The 21,453-nt window shown below is 38.0% G+C and overlaps 1 protein-coding gene across 2 annotated transcripts in view; it reads right to left on the bottom strand.

Annotated features, from left to right (window-relative positions):
- Window positions 1-5,766: 5,766 nt before the first annotated feature.
- Window positions 5,767-21,453, bottom strand: part of kiaa0586 (KIAA0586 ortholog) — a 152,013-nt gene continuing 136,326 nt past the window's right edge. The window contains exons 31-32 of one of the 2 annotated variants that reach the window (XM_067367071.1): window positions 13,883-13,939; window positions 5,767-6,109 (exon numbers count right to left, since the gene is read on the bottom strand). In XM_067367071.1, coding sequence (XP_067223172.1) covers window positions 5,961-6,109; window positions 13,883-13,939 — 206 coding nt within the window. In that variant the 3' untranslated portion in view covers window positions 5,767-5,960. The remainder of the gene's footprint in view (window positions 6,110-13,882; window positions 13,940-21,453) is intronic. The other variant, XM_067367072.1, reaches the window with a different exon arrangement.

Here is a 21,453-nt window from a genome sequence, read left to right as displayed (position 1 = left end):
GGCTTACACATTTTAAGAAGGGATAATAAAAGATACATATTCACATGTTAAAATATTTATATTTTATATATTTCCAATGCTCAACTCAAGTATATCAAAAGTATCAGAAACACAAACAAAAACAACACAAACACAAAACAAACGGTTCGGTTTGTTTCATAGTTTTAGAGTCACGGTTTCGGTACCGTTGTTGCTATATTTATGGAAAAACTATACTTTCAAATATATATATATATTTTCTCATATTATTTAGAATATTCTAACTACAAAAAAACAGCACAATTAAATATAATAGATTAAAGATACAAATAAAATAAACTGACTTCAGTTTTTTTTTAGGGAGGTCTGGCATTAGTTTTTAGGTACTGAAATTGAATAAAGTAATAATGTAAAACAGCATTGCATTTTGGACTATACCATTAAAGATTATTCTTTATTAAAGTTACAAAAGCTTTTTAATCAAGAGCAGTGAGTGATTTCTTCGTTGTTGCTGTTCAATTAATATAAAGACTGTCACTTTAAGAGAATGCACTGATACAGTGTTCGTATTTAACAAGAGTGAATGGTTTGTTTGTCCACGGTTTTATTTAATTTTTTTCATCACTGTTGTTGTAATGTCTGGGAACCCAGAATGTTCATCCATCAACAGAAACATATTAACTGAACCCTGATTGTTTTACGTGTTATTTATATTAAACCATATTACAGATGCTTCGTCAGATTTAAGTAGAACAGCGGTCCGAGCGCGTGCCGAACCGAGTGTGGAGAACCGAACGGATCGATTTTTTTCCCCACCCTTGGTAAATATTATGTAAATGTAATTCTGACCGACCTGTTCCCTTACCGGCGAACATGGCTGGGATTTTGCAGCAACTTGCTGCGTCTGTGGCCAGGGCTTTTCTCATTTTTATGCGTTCCCTCTCTGCTCCTCCTTTGCGTTTACGCTCCATTTTTTGCACTATTTTTCAAGATAAAGCCTGCCTCTGTATATAGCCAATTATGCAGCGCTTCGCTGATGTTGGGTCATGTGGTGTCATTTTCACTCCGCGATCGCCTGATTCGTAGATTCATAAGTGCGTCAATTAATTCGCAGTTGCATACACGTCAGTCTGATCGACAGCACAGCGGCAGCCGGCAGGCCAGAATAACCATCAGGCCACCGGGAAATGTCCCGGTGCTCCCGACGGCCAGTCCTCCCCTGGTTGCATCGGACGCGTTTCGGTGATTTAAAACGACGCTCGTGACTTAAAGTCGAGTGCTTTTACTGTAATTTAGGCAAGCGCGCGCTCATAATAGAAGCGACGCGGTTGAGAGCGCGGCTCATGGTTGCATAGCAACGACAGACGCCACGGGAGCGAAAGCGCATTGGAAAGAAGGAGAATGCCGGCGCGGCCGCGTATGTGACGCGTACTAGAGAATAATAATTATAATAATAATAATAATAATTTAGCGGGCCTGATTATGTTTTATTTTTGAGATCAGTTGCGGGCCGGCAGTTTGAGACCACTGGACTAGACTATCACAGAACGCTGACACAATCAGCTACCCAATGATGATTTTCATTCAATCCGAGCACAGATATTGACTCGTATTACTCGTATAATACTCGTACTCGGCATAAGTGCTTTATCCGTACCGGATACTCGTTTCAGCCGAGTATCCGGCTCATCTCTAGTAATTTACCTCACTTGCCTAGTAACCATAGTAACGGGTGCGCGAGCTTTCGCGCTTTCTGCTATGACGTGGAGCGCGAGGTGCACTCAACATTACGCTGCATGAATTTTTAATTAGCCTACACTAGTAACGGTTCATTTTGTTACGGTATGAACTTAATCCTAGGAAAAGTTAAAAAAATAAAAAAAAAATAAAAATAAGACCTTTGTAACGAAATCCAAGACTTTGTATACCAAATTCAAGGCTATTAAGGCCTTAATTTTAGATTATGAAATTCAAGACTTTTTCAATGCTTTTAAGACCCCGCGGGTACCCTGTCGTGTTCCCCGTCCCCGCGACTGTCTTAAACAGCATAAACAAAGTTCACACAGATAATATAACCCTCAATGGATCTTTACAAAGTGTTCGTCATGCAACATGTCTAATCACGTAAGTCTAATATTTATTTGGATGTTTACATTTGATTCTGAATGAGTTTGAGGCTATATGCACTGTGGCTAAAGCTAACATTACACACTGTTGGAGAGATTTATGAAGAATGAAGTTGTGTTTATGAATTATACAGACTGCAAGTGTTTAAAAAATGAAAATTATGACAGCTCTTGTCTCCGTGAATACAGTAAGAAACGATGGTAACTTTAACCACATTTAACAGTACATTAGCAACATGCGAACGAAACATTTAGAAAGACAATTTACAAATATCAATCAAAATATCATGATATCATGTCAGTTATTATTGCTTCATCTGCCATTTTTCACTATTGTCCTTGCTTGCTTACCTAGTCTGATGATTCAGCTGTGCACATCCAGACGTTAATACTGGCTGCCCTTGTCTAATGCCTTGAACATGAGCTGGCATATGCAAATATTGAGGTCATACATATTAATGAGCCTGACTGTTACGTAACAGTCGGTGTTATGTTGAGATTCACCTGTTTTTCAGAGGTATTTTAAACAAATCAAATTTACATAAGAAGGAGGAAACAATGCTGTTTGAGACTCACTGTATGTCACTTCCATGTACTGAACTCTTGTTATTCAACTATACCAAGGTAAATTCAATTTGATTCTAGGGCACCTTTAAAATATAAAGTTAAGAGCAATTAAAATGTATGAGTACAAAACAAAAATCTGCATAAAGGTTAAAGTTAAAATTAAGTTCCTGAAATAAAATTTTATGTTTTTTACCTTTTAGTATGAATATGTTAGCTTTAAGGTTATGAATAAGCTGGTGTTTAAAACAATGAAAAAAAAAAATTGCATTTAGGAGATATAAGCATTCAAAACTTACAGTCTCTCACTTCTGCTAAAATGGATCACGGATTTTCATGACATCACTGCAGACTTCAGCTTCTCTTCAAATCTTCTGTCCAATCAAATGCTCTCTAGAATCTGAAGTCCCGCCCCCTCCTACACTACACTGAAACTGCGGCTGAAATCGGTCATTTGTTCACACATTTACCAGTTTCTACATGGTGAATGGCACATAGTGCACTATTTAGATAACAGGGAACGATTCAGACAGTGTAAATATGCTTTCCATTGACGTGAACATTTTCACGTTAGCGTCATGTGAACCGCCGCAGAGCGAGCACAGTCTGCTCCAGTCCAGAGACACGAGAGCCGATCATACGCATGAGTTGAAAATTGGGTTTTACGAGCTCAATGGCTCTGGCCATGCTGTGATCTAGGCGAAATGCTATTGGCTATTTTGAAAAAAAAAAGGAGGGGTTTCTAGATATATCCCACCCTGTCTTCCTGTTTCATTGGAAATTACATCAACATAATGAATAAAGCTGCGCATTCCAAGGCACTTCACTGGACCTTTAACTTAAAAAATTTGATTTAACTGATTACCTCAAATTTTTTGAGTTCTGCCAACTTATATGGGTTTACAGTGAACCTTGTCTAAAATTATATCTTTTAATTAAACTAATTTCATAACAAGCTAAAAAAGTGTGATTAAAATTGTGATTAATTTATTGTGTTCGTGCAAAGCAGGGGTAAAGCTCTGGCTATGTTTGTTTAGAATAGCATACCATACCATAATACTCCGTAACATATGCCAACTTGGTTTTTATTATTATTATTTTACAGAACAACATGCCACAAGACATAAACTGCAACGCCACCAAACCATGACTAACTAACTAAAAACAAAACTACTTTACATTTCTTCAGAGCAGCTGTGTATCATTGTGAGTTGATTGTGTCTCTGGTTAGCATCATGTCACACCATTAGCTTCTTCATTTCCAGACCTGCTCTGGCTGCTCTTATCATCCACACTTATCGCTCCATTGGCTGCTCCACAGCTGTGAAAGCCTAGCATTTTCCCAGATGAGCTCTTTATATATAGATTTCACTCTGTTCTTCGTATACCTGCAGAAAAACCAGAGCAAAGTGGATGGAGGGTTATTTGGTGCCTTAGTGCTCTGACACTGAAAACAACAATACTCTCAGTTATTATTTTATTCTTGAACACAATCTGCTGGGAGTTCTTGCGTCAGGGTCAAGATGAATCTATAGATACTTCCATTAAAGTCTCAGATGATACACTAACAGACCACATACTGTCTGCCTGATGCATAGTGTAGACAAAAATTGCAATGGCTTTCTAAAAATTGTATAGCTCCAATCTGATTGGCTGGTTTTAAGCCATTTCACAGGATTTTACTGAACTGCTGGGAAACAAAATTACATTTACAAGGTACTAGTAGGCTGCTAAGCTTATGAGCAAAGAACTATAGTTTAATACAGCCACAAAACCTCAACATTATTACACAAGTGTTAACATGAGATTAGTGTGATAAAATGACTTACTAACCTTGTTATAGTTATATCCAGTTTTCCAAAGTCAGGATCATATAAAAGCCGAAAAACCTTGTAACTTTTACACAGTGCACGAATAAACCAGAAAGTCACGGTTTACATGGAGCGAACTCCACCATAACCAGCTGTTTATCTGCGTTGAAACATAGTCCCTCCAATGAAAGGATGATTAAATAACTTTACAGCTGAAATAGCACATCATTTTGTATATGGGTCACTGACAAATAAGGTTTTTAAAAAAATGTAAAAAAAAACCCCATAATGATCCAAAATGGCCCCTTTATATTGGTTACTCCGAATTACATCAATGAAATTCATTTTTCCGACTTCTTTTCAATGACTTCTACACACAATTTTAATACCATTTTGCACTATATTAATATATGATGTTATTAAATCATGTAAGAATAAAAAAGATATACATTTATTACATTTTAAGATATTTTAATCACAATTGAAATAGCTGTATTGGCCTTTGGACGGTTAAACCAAATGACCATTTGACACTTCAAAATCTTTAAAATACCTTTATATGTGCACCATATAACTGAAACCTTTTGGATTTGCTAAAAGAGATCTAGTTGTACTACCTTACATACTTTGGATGTCATATCTTTGTTTTTATTATTATTAAGGCCATTGGACAAAAAAAAAAAAAAAAAGACATGTCACATCATTAACCCATAAACAGAAGCACTTTAACTAAAATACAAGCATTTCGACTTTGTTTTCAGAGTAATGGCCATGAAATAACTGGTACTTATAGCTTCTGGAAGGAGAGAAATTCTGATTATACATTTTCCAATAATTTCTTCTACTTAACTAGCACTTTTAGTGAATACTGGTCTATTATTAGCTGAAATTGTAGTTGATTCTAGGCCAGAATGAGCAGTAAAATGGACCAGACTTTATGGCGATAGTCAGAAGTCTGGTTCTGTGAGACTGCTTCTCCCAGACTATCGTGTCTTGAGTGCTGAAAAGGAAACAGGATGCTTATTAGACAGGCATCATCTGTGCAGGACACAGCACAGCAGCATCTGATAGTGGCTATCTCTCTCTATCTCCCCCTGTAATGGGAGAAACAGCAGTCTGAGACTAATGATGTGAAAACCCTCTCTCATGAAGTAATGCACTGCGATGCCATTACCATGACAGAGAACAGCCCGGTTCGGAAAGAATCAACCTGACAACTGACGTCCGCCTGGGGAGAAATAAGTAAAACTATGAAAAACTTTCAATTAAAATGTCTTTAAATTTATTTGTATAAAAATGTACAATTACAGTTTTATTTAACAGTGATGCAAAAGACAAGAGAAAGTTCATTATATATCTAGCACTGACTGTCATCAAACTATGAGCTTCTGTAATGTTAATAATTTAGGGCCGAGAACATCTCCTTCCTTCCAGGCACTTAGCAGTTTCCTGTCAGAAAGGTTTCATAGGGTCGTCGTTGTTAAAACACATCATTAGCTGAAGAGTCTGTATCTCCTTCAACAGAGCTGAGGCTGACAGACTCTTGATCCTGTTTGACAGAGGGCAGCCTCACTGACATCACTCTGACATCACGTCCTCCTCCTCCTGTTTGCAGAAAAATGTCTTCCCCTGTGGGAAAACAACATTTGAATAGTGGCAGGTGACATGACAAGCTTATAACAGAGCAAAAACATCATATAAACAAGATATCAAATGTATAAATTATTTGTGGTTACTAAGATTTTCTTAAAGTTATTCAGCAATAATGCATTAAATTGATCAAAATTGGCAGGAAAGATATTTATAATGTCACAAAAGAGTTTCTATTTATCAAAGAATAGAACACAATCCTATGACCAGCTTCTCCATACTGGCGTGATGAATCCAATCTTCAAGCAAAAAGAACTGGATGAAATATTTAAATGCAACCAATCCACAATCTGATTTCTGACTTGTGATGCAGCCTGAATCATAATGACACTGTATTCGTTCATTGGCCAGAGGAGAACTGGCCCCCAAGACTGAGTCTGGTTTCTCTCTAGTTTTTTCCTCCATTCTGTCACCTGGTGGAGTTTGGGCTCCTTAAATGCTACATAAATAAATGTGAATTGACTTGACTATCCAAGTGCTCCATTTGCTAAAACTCAAAGTCAGACATTTCAATGAAATTAAGTCATCCTATTCAGCCAAAATAATGACGGCTTTCCATGTTAATGACACACGGAATAGACTCATCAGAACACACTGACATTAGCTGCTCATTAGGACATCTTTTAAGCATCACACTGGCCTGGCGGTGACTCACACACACACACACACACACACACACACACACACACACACACACACACACACACACACACACACACACACACACACACACACACACACACACACACACACACACACACACACACACACACACACACACACACACACACACACACGTAAACACTCATCAGTCATTTCCTCTGCATTTTGGGGGGCAGCAGGCAGAGGCTGGGTGGGCATTTACCCAGATCAATGGGGCGTGCAGGAAAGGAAGTGTGAGTGAACAGAGAGCCTCGCGGGACCGCCGGGCACACACTGATGGAGATCAGCAGGGAGCTCCAATTCAGACTCACACACACACAACAGAGGAAGATGCTCTTTCCTGTGATTTCTCAAGCTGTTAAGGAATTGTCACTGGTGAGGAAAATTAAGCTGGAGAGATGTGTTCAAACTCAGCAATACAGCATAAAAGGAAAAGGCCTGTATTCTACACAAGTTTTATTTTTGTCCTTATACTGTTAGGCATGTTTTCTTGTGATGCTGTACCTATCAAACATATTTACAATATACACCAATGAGGCATAACATTATGACCACCTTCCTAATATTTTTATTTTGCTGTCAAAACAGCCCTGACCCATCGAGGCATGGTCTCCACTAGACCCCTGAAGGTGTGCTGTGGTATCTGGCACCAAGATGTTAGCAGCAGATCCTTTAAGTCCTGTAAGTTGTGAGGTGGAGCCTCCATGGATCGGACTTGTTTGTTCAGCACATCCCACAGATGCTCGATTGGATTGAGATCTGGGGAATCTGAGGGCCAAGTCAACACCTCAAACTCATTGTTGTGCTTCTCAAACCATTCCTGAACCATTTTTGCTTTGTGGTAGGACGCATTATCCTGATGAAAGAGGCCACAGACACCAGGGAATACCGTTTCCATGAAAGGGTGTACATGGTCTGCAACAATGCTTAGGTAGGTGGTACGTGTCAAAGTAACATCTTCATGGATGGTTTCCCACGGTTTCCCAGCAGAACACTGCCCAAAGCATCACACTTCCTCCGCCGGCTTACCTTTTTCTCATATCCTGGTGCCATGTGTTCCCCAGGTAGGCGACGCACACGCACCCGGCCATCCATGTGATGTAAAAGAAAATGTGATTCATCGGACCAGGCCACCTTCTTCCATTGCTCCATGATCCAGTTCTGATGCTCACATGCCCACTGTTGGTCAGTATGGGCACCCTGACTGGTCTGTGTCTATGCAGCCCCATACGCATCAAACTGCGATGCACTGTGTATTCTGACACCTTTCTATCAGATCCAGCATTAACTTCTTGAGCAATTTGAGCTACAGTAGCTCGTCTGTTGGATCGGACCACACTGGCCAGCCTTCACTCCCCACATGCATCAATGAGCCCTGGCCGCCCATGACCCTGTCACCGGTTCACCACGGTTCCTTCCTTGGACCACTTTTGATAGACACTGACCACTGCAGACCAGGAACACCCCTCAAGAGCTGCAGTTTTGGAGATGCTCTGACCCAGTGGTCTAGCCATCACAATTTGGCCCTTGTCAAACTCACTCAAATCCTTATACTTGCTCATTTATCCTGCTTCTAACGCATCAACTTTGAGAACAAAATTTTAACTTGCTGGCTAATATATCCCACCCACTAACAGGTGCTGTGATGAAGAGATAATCAGTATTGTTCACTTCACATGTCAGTGGTCATAATGTTATGCCTGATCAGTGTATAAAATATATTGATATATTCACAATGATTTAAATTTATTATGTTTCCATTAAAGACTACTTTCACTTTCATCTCTTTGTCTTGCAAGTATAAGAATGTTAAACGTGTGAGTGTATATCATAAAAATGTTTTATTTTTAAATAAAATTCATCAGCCTCTTGACTATTATATATAATACACAGAGAAATACAAATAATTATAAATGATATATAACAATATACGAATATATAACAATATTTTATTAATTAATTTATATTATATTTAATGTGGGTCATCATATACTAATCCCTTTGTTATTGACCATCTTGTAGCTCACTATCAATAAAAAATACATACAGGTCGAAGAAGGAGCATGCTGAAAAACATTTATATAATAAATCAAATTCTTTTATTTAAAAAAAGCAAGGAAAGTAATGTTTTCCATGATATGTCTCCTTTTAATAGATCTTCTAGTATGCTTTGATCCTCAAGGCATCATTTGAACTGCAGAACATTTACTAGGAGACCTAAAGAGATTTTTTTTTTTACAATGAGCCTCTCCCATAATTTCCCCCACAAATATTGAGCTTCATTGCCTTGGACAGACCGAACAGCCGGCACATGGTTTCGCTGGAGTGTGTTCAAAGCAAACTGACACAATCAGATTCGTTCAATAGATGATTAATAAAAGCCACTTCACACCCCACGCCTCAATCATAACCTGGATATAATAACAAGAAAAACACCCACAGATCAAAACATTTGATATGGATCGACTTTAATAACAAGACCATGGGGTGATGCACTTCTACGTGGAAAAAATGGACTCGTCATAATTTGGACTGTGATTTGTCTTTTGTCTGTTGCCAGCACTGGCAAAATAACCTGAACAAGGCAAAAATAAAAAGCCAATAAGCACAAGCATAGTCAGAAATGTGGCAATGAAATGCTTATTAAAGAGTCTGTTCACCCACAAATTAATATTCTTTCATCATATACTTATGTCTTTCCAAACCTGCATGACTTTCTGTGGACCATCGAAATAAAGAAACAACAAAACAAAAGACAAATAAGACCAGAAAAGCACTATAAAAGCAGACCATATGACTTGTACATCATATTGAAATTCTTATGAAGCCATACAATAGTTTTGTGAGAGAAAAAGATTAAAATTTAAGTTGTTTTTCCACAGATAATCTTGCTTGACAAACATTGTCACCATTGTCTTTTTATTTTATTGCATGGCAAAAAACAGCTTGAACATTCTGCTATAAATATCTTCTTTTGTGTTATATGAAAAAAGACATTTAAGGTATTGAGAAGAGCCTGAAACTCATTCACAATGGAAGTGATGACCTTCATCTCATACGGTAAACTACTGAAAAAAGCAAGAGGACTGAATAAGTAATATTATTTGACACAAATATTCAAAGGTAAAAGACCCTCGGGCATGTTTGCTTGCTGTAGTGTGTCTTTATGGCCGTATGCAGAGAACACGGCCTCTGTGGAGCAGATGGGCCAGGTTTGGCACAGATTTTTGTTGGAAAACCCTGTGGCCTACAAACACTACAGACTGACTACAACACCTCAGGGTGCAGGGGAGAGAGCAAATGAAGGCAGTGAAAGGGAAAAAACGAAAACAGAGAAATAGACAGATTAAAGAGAGTAGGAGTTCATCCACCAACAGAAACAAAAACTTCTTTTAAGTTGCATGTTCATGTAAGCCGCTCTGAGCTATTCAGACCCAAGTAAGCGTGATAGTGGGTGTCATGAATCAGTAAACAGCATTCAATGAACATCTACAAGATGAAAAAAAAAAAATAAAAAATACAAAAAAAAAAAAAAAAAAAAAAAAAAGCCCTCAAAGAGAGTCTACACTGTGTTAAAAATGAGAGTAGCGGATGAATGAGAGACTGAAAAAAGAAAAGAATGACAGTATTTTCTAGAATCATTGTCTAAAAGCGGTAGTGTGCAATTTCAGAGCCAATAGTGGCACTAAACAGCACTGCAAAATAATAAAAAATAAAATAAATAAATAAATATAAATAAATTAAACCAACAGGCTATCAAACATATTCTCGAATAAATAAATACATGAAAAAAACAACAACTCATGGAACAACATGAGGCAGAATATTAATTTTTCAGGGAACTATTCCCTTTTTAGGGCTCAGTCTATGATTTCATTTTCTGTGTGGGCATTAACAAACATTCACATCTGTGTGAAAAGACCCAAACTACACTGCCAAGAACATCACACTTGAGTCGAAAGGCAGACATTACTGTGCCACTGAAAAGACCTGGCTGAAGACTACAGGGACATCAGTGCATTGGGATATTCTCAGATTGTTGGAACTGAAGTATTTAATAAGAGGCTTTGAAAAGATTTCAGTACAAATCTTCACAAATAATAATTTTCTTTAAACATACAATCTCAGGAAGATGGCCTCTAGCATAAAATGGAAGACATTTAAATAATTGTACTCTGCGGTTGGGAGTTTAAAATGGTTTGAAACCAAGCAAAACAAAAAAATGCATTTGCCTAAAATTTTTGCATATCCCTGGAGAATTTAGGTTTGGAACAAAAATCAAACCATTGCAACAATGGGATAATTGTTTTACTTTAACTCTGACATTATGAACAGTGCTGTTGGTCACTCAGATGTCTTTTTTAGAAATATTCAGCCAAGGGTCCAAGGGTCATATGGGGACATGATAAAAAAAAGAGATGTTTATAAAGGAACAGTTCACCCAAAATGAAAGGAATAGATGCCTGGTTCAGACTACACGATTTTAGCTAGAATCTGGCATGATCCGTTTGACGTAAGGTGTCGTGGGGATTCGTAAACGACAATGGACGTCAGGACGCAAGAATTGATAGTTTCATCTCGTATAGTGTGTCATAGTATACAACAAACCACGTCTGCGATAGTTCACAACGTCACGGCAGAAAGACTAGCATGTTGAATTTTTTTGCGGTCCTTCACGACGGGTTCCATCACATGGGTGACGCTGACCAATCGGAGCACAGACGCTTTTTGTACACAACTTTCAAAAAAGATGATGGTGCAGCTAGGTGGAATTACGAAATGGAGGAAAAGTTCGTGGAGTACTCCTGCCTGTACAATGTCTCATCGAGGGACTACCACGACAGATTAAAGAAAGAAAAATGCTGGCGAACGATAGCGGAAGCCCTTCTGCAACCTGGTGAGTACTGAAATTAGCTGTAACTTATGGCAAGCTTTTACTGCCGGCTAATAACAAAATATTTAATATGAAAAGAACGATATTTTACCTCAAGTTCTCTTTGGAGGATTGACAGCCCATACTGTCCTCTTTGAGCAAGCCAGGAACATGTCCATGTTCGGGTTTTCTTTCTTTTTTGTGCTTTTCTAAACATAAGACAGCCAGTACAAAACACTGTTTCAGTCATTGTTTACACTCTTATACTCTTGTTTCTCACGTGCGTCGTGACAACAAGCGACGACTGGTCGCGTAGCAACGTGTAGTCTGACATGTTTCAAGTCCAGGACACAACAAGATTTTTGGAGCCAAAATCGCGTAATCTGACACAGTGACTATCGTAACAGACAAAAAAAAAATTGTGTAGTCTGAACCAGGCATAAGGGTCTATTCATACTTGTAGTTCCATTCTCTTGGTTCCTTTTTTCCGAATCAAAAAAGAAAATTATACATTTAGTCCTGGTTCGCTTAGCCATACACTGCCATTTTTAAGACCGAACCTAAAGATACAAAAAAACAACAACAACAACAACAGCAACAACAACAACAACAAAAAAAAAGCTTTTATGTTGTAAATCTAGTGACAGAACTTACCAAAACAATGCTGTGTGCCGGGCTAAACGTGCTAATCTGCTTGTTTGATGCGTACCAAAGTTTGGATGGCAGCGTTCACACTTATTCAAATGAACGCACTAACAGAGCAATTGCACCAGAGTTCGTTTTAACTGAACCAAACCTGCCAAGAGTGAACATCAAACCCCAAAAGAGCATTAAAACATTCAAATGTGTGAGGCTTATGTAAACCAATGCTATTTAGCTCCACTGATCAATCTGGCAAAACATCATCTAGGTTTGGAAAAACATGAGGCTGAGTAAATTAGAGAATTCTCATTTTTTGAGTAAACTATTCTTGTAAGTTTTCATGTTCATCTACTTCTACACAAAACGCACATCTAAATGGATTAAACATGCATTACAAAAACCCTTCTAAATACTGCATTAGTACAACTAGAGCAGCTAGAGAAAAAGATTGGACTTTAAATTTGTCTCTTTGGCTTCTATAAGACAAATAACTGATACTATAAATCCATTAAGGATAGTAATTCCTTTCAAAAGACAAACACCCTAAAAGCTCCATCACTTATTCATGCTTTTGCAATTTCTATACTTGCACAAGACATCTCAGTGTGTCAGCATTGTGTCTGGCACAGTCAGACTCTTCTAGGTCCTACTTACTCTTCACGTATCAATGACTGTTAAAAGATGACAAGTCTGAGCAGCAGATGGGAATGAGCTATCTAAGATGAGAGCTAAAGCTCACCAAGAAGAAGAAAAACAGCTTCTTAGTAAGAAGAAGAAAAAAAAAAGAAAAAAGAAAAAAAAATATCAAACAGGTTTGAAATGAAACAAGGGTGAGTAAATGATGACAGATTGTTCATTTCTGGGTCACTTTAAATCTCAAACCAGAGTCAGAACTGGTTGGTATCTGTCTCAAACCTTATCTGTCGGCACAGCTTTAAAATATTACACTATGGACAATAAAAGCTCAGGTGAAAGGGAAGAGCACGATCTTCAGAGATGGTGAAAGTAGCCAGGTGCTTCACAACCCCAATCTTTCAACCAGAGATCCAAAAATGAACAAAAAACTGATGAACAGAGATGCAAAAAAGGAGGCACAAACCTGATGCAATTTTGGGAATGCACTTATTCCAGAGAAATTAACCATTGGGAAAAAAATGACTCATGGGTATGTAGTGTCTCTAAATGTATTAAACACACAAACACAGTTTCAACCTCCTCTAAGAGGACACCTGGAAACACTTAACAGAGTTCTACACCCCGTTCCAAACTCTCAGGATGGACAGATAAGTCAAACTCCCCCCTCTTCTGACCCCTTACATATACTCTACTTTACTCTGTCTTTTCTCTGCTCTCATCTGGCTGCTTAGAAATTTGGGAGTGTCAAGAATGAAGCTGTCTGGCAGTGTTTTACACTGAAAAGCCTCTGAAAAGGTCTCTGTGCCGTACTGTGTGAAACTGCTCTTCACCAACAACGAGAAAAGAATTTAAATAAGAGGAAATTAGATAAAATGAAGCAAATCAAGTCTGAGGCATATGAAAACAATCAAGACATACCAAACAATTTACACAAATACCTTTCTCGTTGTCCCCAAAAAACGTGTCACCTGAAAGTCTCCTCAGCTGTGGGAACTCTGGGAAGTAACAAAGACAAGGGGAAAAATGAAACTGCTAAGCTAGCACAAAAACTGCAGTCACAGAGACTTTGGCATTACAAGATTTTTTAAAAAGAAGAATTTATCAATGAAAAACAATGACTATTTATAATAAATATTATTGTACAAAAATAGACAGCATCTAACTGCACCAAAGAGGGTTTTCTTTAAAAAATGTGTTCATTGGAGTATAAAAGCTACTGTGATGAACTGGCTCTCCTTCAGCATGAGGGGACAACATAATATGAGCACAGCTGGGCTAGAGGTACAGAAACACACACACACACACTTGCAGTTATACACATACCCTTAAAGGCATGACAAGGTGTTAAAGAGAGGCATGCACCTTCAAACTTTCCCTGCTGCAAGCCAATGCCAGACACGTTTTAAAACCCAAACTTACAGGACTAGACTGGAAGGCATAAAACATAAACTGTGGGTTTATTTTGAGAAAAATGCTTTGTGAAACGTTCTTTATCCTTAAGTGAGGAACACAATGGGCTTGAGAACAAAATACTTTAAACACGTTCTTTTAGGAAATAAAAAATTTAATAGCTCCTTTAATTAGCTCCTGTCCTTGATTCTGATTGGTCAATAGCTGTGTTTTATTCATGATAAAACACGGCTATGACCGCTTCACCCAACGGTTCTGTGTATCACTACACAACACCCTTAGCAACCACTCTTAGCAACATAAACTGTATGTTCTCAATTGATATTGTTTATTGAAGTTTATTGTATTATGTAGAAGAGTATTGTGAGAAAAAGATCAAGTATATTATCTGCATTCAGATTTAGCATTTTCCTTCAGGTCAGTCCTATGTTTTTATGTAATAAAAAATCTGTTTAAATGTCTCATGTATTATCTTGTCCTTTTAACAGTTAAGGGGTTTTCCCGTGACTGACAGCGCTAGTCAAAGCATTTATCAGTTGCGTCTTGTTCCATGTTCACAACAATTCAGACTTTTCAATGTAAAAGTCTTCACTACTGACTGACACACTCATAAAGACAGTCTTTGCTGCCTTCTAATGGCGTAATAACGGTCAGGGACAATTTTTTACGGTGGAAGGAAGGCTTTTATTGAAAGTTTACAACATGAAAGTTGCATTGATACATATTTTTGGCTTTAATATTTGTATTGTGTGGTAACTTTTTTATAAAAGCAATTAAGTACTCGAGGCTAGTGCTGTATATATATATATATATATATATATATATATATATATATATATATATATATATATATATATATATATATATATATATATATATATATATATATATATATATATATATATATATGAGCATCAACTCAGAATATTAGAATAATTTCTGAAAGATCATGTGACACTGAAGACTGGAGTAATGATGCTAAAAAAAAATTCAGCTTTGCCATCACATTTATATATTACAATATAAAATAGTTGTTTTAAATAATATTAATATTTTACAATATTAAACTTTTTTCACAATATTACAATTTTTACCATATTTTTGATTAAATAAATGCAGCCTTGGTCAGCATAGGAGAATTCTCTGTATATACAAAGTACAGAGAATTAATTCCATATGCAGGCAAATTGGACATTACTAACATGTTCAACCGAGTGAATATCTTTCTAACTGAACCGAGAGCTTGTGAACTGGAATCGAATCTGGAAATCCAAGATTAATGACGGGAGATGACACAGAACAAGTACAAAGAGGAGGCCGTTCATGACCCGACTGGGCTTAAACTAAACGAGATAGATGATGTTCTTTAATGTAAAAGAAGTGCTGACTACAGCGCTACAGTGTTAACAGCACTCAACATTCCTTCAGCTTTATGTATTTTCTTAGAGTGACATCACAGTACCGTTCCCATGCTCTAAAGAGAGCCGAGATAAATCATAAAAGGGTATGCAGGTTTAACACAAGATAAATGCCATACTAGGCTAAGAAACAGGGTGTAATTAAAGAGTCGGTCAATAGTTCTTTCTTTTATTCTTTTGTCAATCTGTCAAAGCGAGACGAACGGTCCATAAATTAATTATACCATCTTCCCTGCCTCATTTCTGTGGAATACAGCCAAAGGGTAGTTCTTTGGGATAAATGTCAGGTTGAATTTGATTTATAGGGATTTTTTTCCACAGGTGGAGACCTCCTGACATAACCCTGCTGAGCCGCGAGCCTCCGTTCATGAGGCCAGGTGGAGCTGGGGTCGTCCTCGGAGCATTTAAAACCCCATCAAACTTCCTATCCCCTAAAGACAGATTAAGTCAATCAAAGCCTTCAATGGCTCTTAACTAATCCTTTTCTTTGGGCTTGTTTACAGCACCGCTCAAAAAAGCCGCATGGGCCGCCGATTGAAGCATTGTGTTGCAAAGTGCCGCCCACCACCCATCTCCCCCTTTTCCATCAGACCCGACCTCAGAAACAAGAGCAGCGTTGAATACAGGGAGTGCTAATTGAGAGTCAAGAGGTTATGACCTTTGGATAGGGGTCCACGTGACCCCACCCTACACCCTAGAGAGGGAACTACGGGTTGGATTGGGAGGGGCTTCCGATACGGTTTGAAATCAGGGTCACGTGGACTGTCCTCTCAGTAGATCGCGCTGATAAAGAGACGGGGGCCGCTGTGTGAAGATCTAGCAGCAGGGTTGAGTTGGGATTGAGGGGGATTTGCATTCGGCCAGAGGAGCTTTCATCCCCCCTCGCTTGCTCTGTCCAAGAAGAGCTGGAGGGGGGCTTGGGGTGATGGGACAGCCTCTCAATGTTCTTTTCATCTGGATCTGTTGGAGAGGTTGGAACACAGAGCTGGACTTCGACAGCAGGCAGGACTCCCATGTGGAGAAGCCGGGACGTAACCTCACACACAGGGGTCAAGGAGCCGAGAGGAGATCGGGTCATCGAGGCCACTGCTCAGGGCCAAAGATAGAGAGAGACGGAGGGACATAGAGAGAGTGAAAGAGAACAGAGAAAGATCTTATCTGTCTTTATTTGGAAAAAAAACTCCCCCTTCTCCCTCCAAGGGATCTTTAAAAGCATTGGACACTGTATCAGAACATTACAAAGACAAGGCCACTGTTTAAAACCACTGTAGGCTATCAAAATCCTTTAAATGTCACGTCGGCCAAGAGGTGAATCTCATGAAACCTGTCACGTGCATGACCGGGTCATATTTTACCCCAAAATGTAAACAAACTAACAAAAAGAATTTATAAGAATTCTCACGAAATTTCAAAGTGATGTGAGATTATTTTATGACAGTTAAGCCCCTTTCTTCCTAAATTTTCATCACCATAATTTAAAAAAAATTATATAGTTTTTTATATTATAAGTATTAATGGATCTAATGTGACCTAGACTTGTTTTTGTGAGAGTCACCCAAACTGGAGGAAAAAAAATATAAATATAAATAAATAAATATGACTATTATATTCCGTTATTTAGGAGGTTTAATCTAATATTGCCATCATCTGTTGGATGAAAATAATAAAATATGTAAATGTAAAAAGCTTAAATTTCTACACACACACACACACACACACACACACACACACACACACACACACACACACACACACACACACACACACACACACACACACACACACACACACACAAAATTATATTATTTATTTATTTTGTTTTTATAAGTGAAATGTAACTTAGACATGTTTTCAAGGGATTCAGCTGAATTGATAAAAAAAAAATCTGACATCCCTGATATTTTGCAAAATATTTGAAGGAGGTTTAATCTAATATAGCCACCATCTGCTGAATCGATTATATTAGCCCAGCATAACTGGAGGGGTTAAAGAACGGCAACGTGAATCTTCTCATATACTCTCTCACAAACTTAGACCACAGCAGGACAACTAAACTTTGCTACAGAGGGATTTCTGAGAGTCAGTTTTCTGGCAATACTGCATTATAATATATTAACAAAACTTTTTCCATCTAGCAAAGATGCATTTCACAGGAGCCACGTTGATCGGAGCTTTCAAAAGCATGCCAGAATAAAGCCATAGACTGTGAACTGCTATGGACACTCCTTTGGACTGATTGTTATTTTTAGATAAGTAGGTTATTTGTCCCAAGAGAATCTAGGGGACCTTCAGAGACAGAGCCTCAAAAATGGCTGAGAATAAAAAAAAACCTCATATGGACCAGTTTCAAAGCAGGTCAAACAGAAAGGTAAAATAATTGAGAAATCGGCTCTGCTCCAGAAAGAGCTCTGCCAGGTTGGCCTTTCTCTCGCCAAACTCTGATTTAATGAGGTTTCCTTCAGCACAAAAGAAAGCAACAGAAGTCCTTTTTCAATCACCCCATCAACAGTTACGTCTAGAATACTAAATGAAGTCTTATTTTACACTACTCTAAAAATACTAAAATAGACTAAAGAAAAAAACAAGCAACAAACTGCCTTTATAAATTGGACTATTTAATCATTTAGCTAAGCAGCTGTAATTGTATAATGGTATACTTAAATGGGATAATGATAGTATTTTGAAATGCATAATGAAGAATAATTTAATGTTTTAATACACATAGATAATAAATCTTAGCACTGGGTTTAAAGTGGTGCAATCACATATTTTTCCTTAATAAGGTCCAATTATGTTATTCAACTGTTTTTTTGTTTTTTTTTAACCACATTCTCATCTCTCCCTAACTCAAACTGAACATTTTGTTTGCTCCTGTGTCTTAAAGACACAATGTAATGACACAATGTATTACATTATCACAGAATCACAAAACAATTTTAGCTGCTCTTTCATAATGTTTAGATCAAAATCTTTTTGAAATGATTTTTAAAAGCTGTATGATGTTTTTATGGTGCATCATGTGGGTTTTCAAAAAAAGACTTTCTTCCACTATTTAAGAAAAACTTCATTTACAGCATTAAAAAAGTGAAATCCCATGAAACTGCTTTGAAAGCAAGCAAATGAGATATCTACAAATGCTTTTGATGGTCCACGCCCTCTCTTGATGTGTGTCCACCAGCTGTACGTTAGATCTGCGTTCTCATGCAGTGTCACTTCCCACCGGCTCCCAACAAAAACTCTATGATGGGAGGCCTGGAGTAAAGCAGACTGGAGGGAGTTCACATGACATTTTACCTGAAAACTATTTACTATCTACCCCGGCCAGCAAAGCGTTATATTGGCTTAGCACACCTTCAGAGCTTCAGATCTGGTAATTAACAGGCATGCCTTTGAAAAGTAAGCCGTCAATTCCAATCAGGCCATTTCAGTCTGGAACGCTCCTCTGTTGAAGGCCCGCCGAGCGTATCGCAGGTATGTGGGGGCCTCGGCCCCGCAGGAGGAGCAGCAATCAGTGAGGGGTGCCCGGGTGGGCCTGTGGGCGAGCAGCCCGGACTCTCAGCCATCTGTGAACAGGACAGCATCTGTCTATAGAGCCAAAATTATCTGGAATGAGGGGGAGTGACGGAAAGGCATCTATGTGCGATTGAAAAGTAAAGTATCGCTGACAAACACACACGGATCTGTTGCAGTGCATGATGGGACATCCTTTTAGGAGAGAAACCTGGTAAATGTAACTAACAGTGATGCAATTTTTGCATACGGAATACTGCTATTCATATTAAAAAAATAATATAAATAAGTATAAAAATATTAAATAAAACAAATTATTTACATGTAGTATATACACTACCTTACAGAAGTTAGAAATAAGGATGCATTAAATTGATCAAAAGTGACAGTTGTTTTATTTATGTTCATTCATCAATGCATGATGAACATCCTTTGGCTGGTAAAGAATAAGAATGGAGCAGAGAAGGTAAGGAAGAGCTAAGATGTGGCAGCACTTGGACGTGATCCTGGGATCTGAGCAGCAGGCGCATGTGACAGCACTGATAGATTCAAGATGCCCGTCTGGTTGTAGGGAATCGAGTGTGAGCCAGGATTTTGATAGGACACTGGGGTCCATTCCAGTACACCCGCAGGGAGGAGAGGAGAGATGGAAGTAGGAGAAAGAGAAAGAGAGAGAGGGAGGGAGAGGTTTGACAGGCTGGCAGTGAGAACATGTTTGATAGGAAACAGATGAGTGGATGAGTCTGAAATCTAGCCGCAAACACACTCACCTATGAAATAAGACACTGAACCATGTCAGAAAGGTGAAACATTTAAATGAACCTGCATAAAATAAAGTAATAAGCCACAAAAAGTAATGCGTTACATCATGAAGAAGAGTGCCTTATTGCTCTGATTTAAAAAAAAAAAAACAAACAAACAAAAAAAAAAGGTTATGGTTTGCTCTTTACCTCTACAATTGATGTTTGCTATTCAAACTATCAACTAACAGCAATGAAACTGTAATTTGTGCCAATTGATTGGCCATGTATTTTTTTTTTTTTTCAGGAATATAAATGAAGCATACAACTAAAAAAATATAGATGAAACACATGCATATATGCATACATTATATCCAAGGCTTGACATTAACTTTTTTGCTCACCAGCCACTGTGGCTAGTGTTTTTCCAAGGTTACTAGACACTCAGCATTTTTACTGGCATATATAGATATTATACATGTAGATATTTTTAATATTATCTAATAATTGGGCAGCAGGTATATTAGGCTGCTGTCACTTTAAGACCTGAAGCATGGATCCATTATACTGTTACACAAGTTTTCTTTCTCAACTGTTTGCATTTACTTAAAATATGATTGACTGTGTTTATGTGAATACTTGCCAAGACCAGTATTTTGACACCATTTTGTGTGTATTTCACTGTTTAAGCAAATAAAGCAGTGAAAAAGAACTCAATTCAGTACTGAGAGGCAGCTTTATGTGTGTGCACCAAATCTTTTGGGAATAAATAAAACAATACGCGCAATCCCACACAGAAGTTCAAGCCCTGTAACACCAACAATACTCATCCGGAGCAAATGAAACAAGTGAGTGAGAGGAGGCGGGTTTGTGTGTCAACTTGCTTTCAGAGATATGAGAGCGAGAAAGCACAGCTGGAATTGTGCATCTATTCTGTGAAAAATTAATATTGTAAGCGTTTCAGATGTTTCAGTATCGATATGTATTGAAAAATGTATATTTTGGACAACACTATATTGCACTTATTTTATTATTTCAGATGCCTTTTTAAAAGGATACAATTGAAAAATGTAAATAATAAAAGTATTAAAAAAACTACTAACCCTAAACAGTAGTGTATACAGCCATAAATACTAGTTAAATAACTGTCACTACTAACCACATCTGAGAAGCTAGTCATCTCTGCATCTAACAAGAGCAGAATTATTTAGGAGCCTGTAGTTTCCTGTAAAGTAGGCCCATGTTGGCCTGTGTCATGCAGGATGACACACATCTGTCCATCTGCTCAGACAGCATGGCTGTAGCTTCCACTCAGCCCAACATCAAACACAAACCCAAGCTGTAACCCCACGAAACCTCTGCGCACTGTAACGGGAGCGCTCCCATGAAAGCCTGCTCCTCCACCTGTGAAAGCAGAGACAGGGCCTTCTG

This window comes from Chanodichthys erythropterus, chromosome 18 (assembly GCF_024489055.1).
Source record: "Chanodichthys erythropterus isolate Z2021 chromosome 18, ASM2448905v1, whole genome shotgun sequence".
NCBI lineage: Eukaryota > Metazoa > Chordata > Actinopteri > Cypriniformes > Xenocyprididae > Chanodichthys > Chanodichthys erythropterus.
This window is presented reverse-complemented; position numbering and strand designations above follow the sequence as displayed.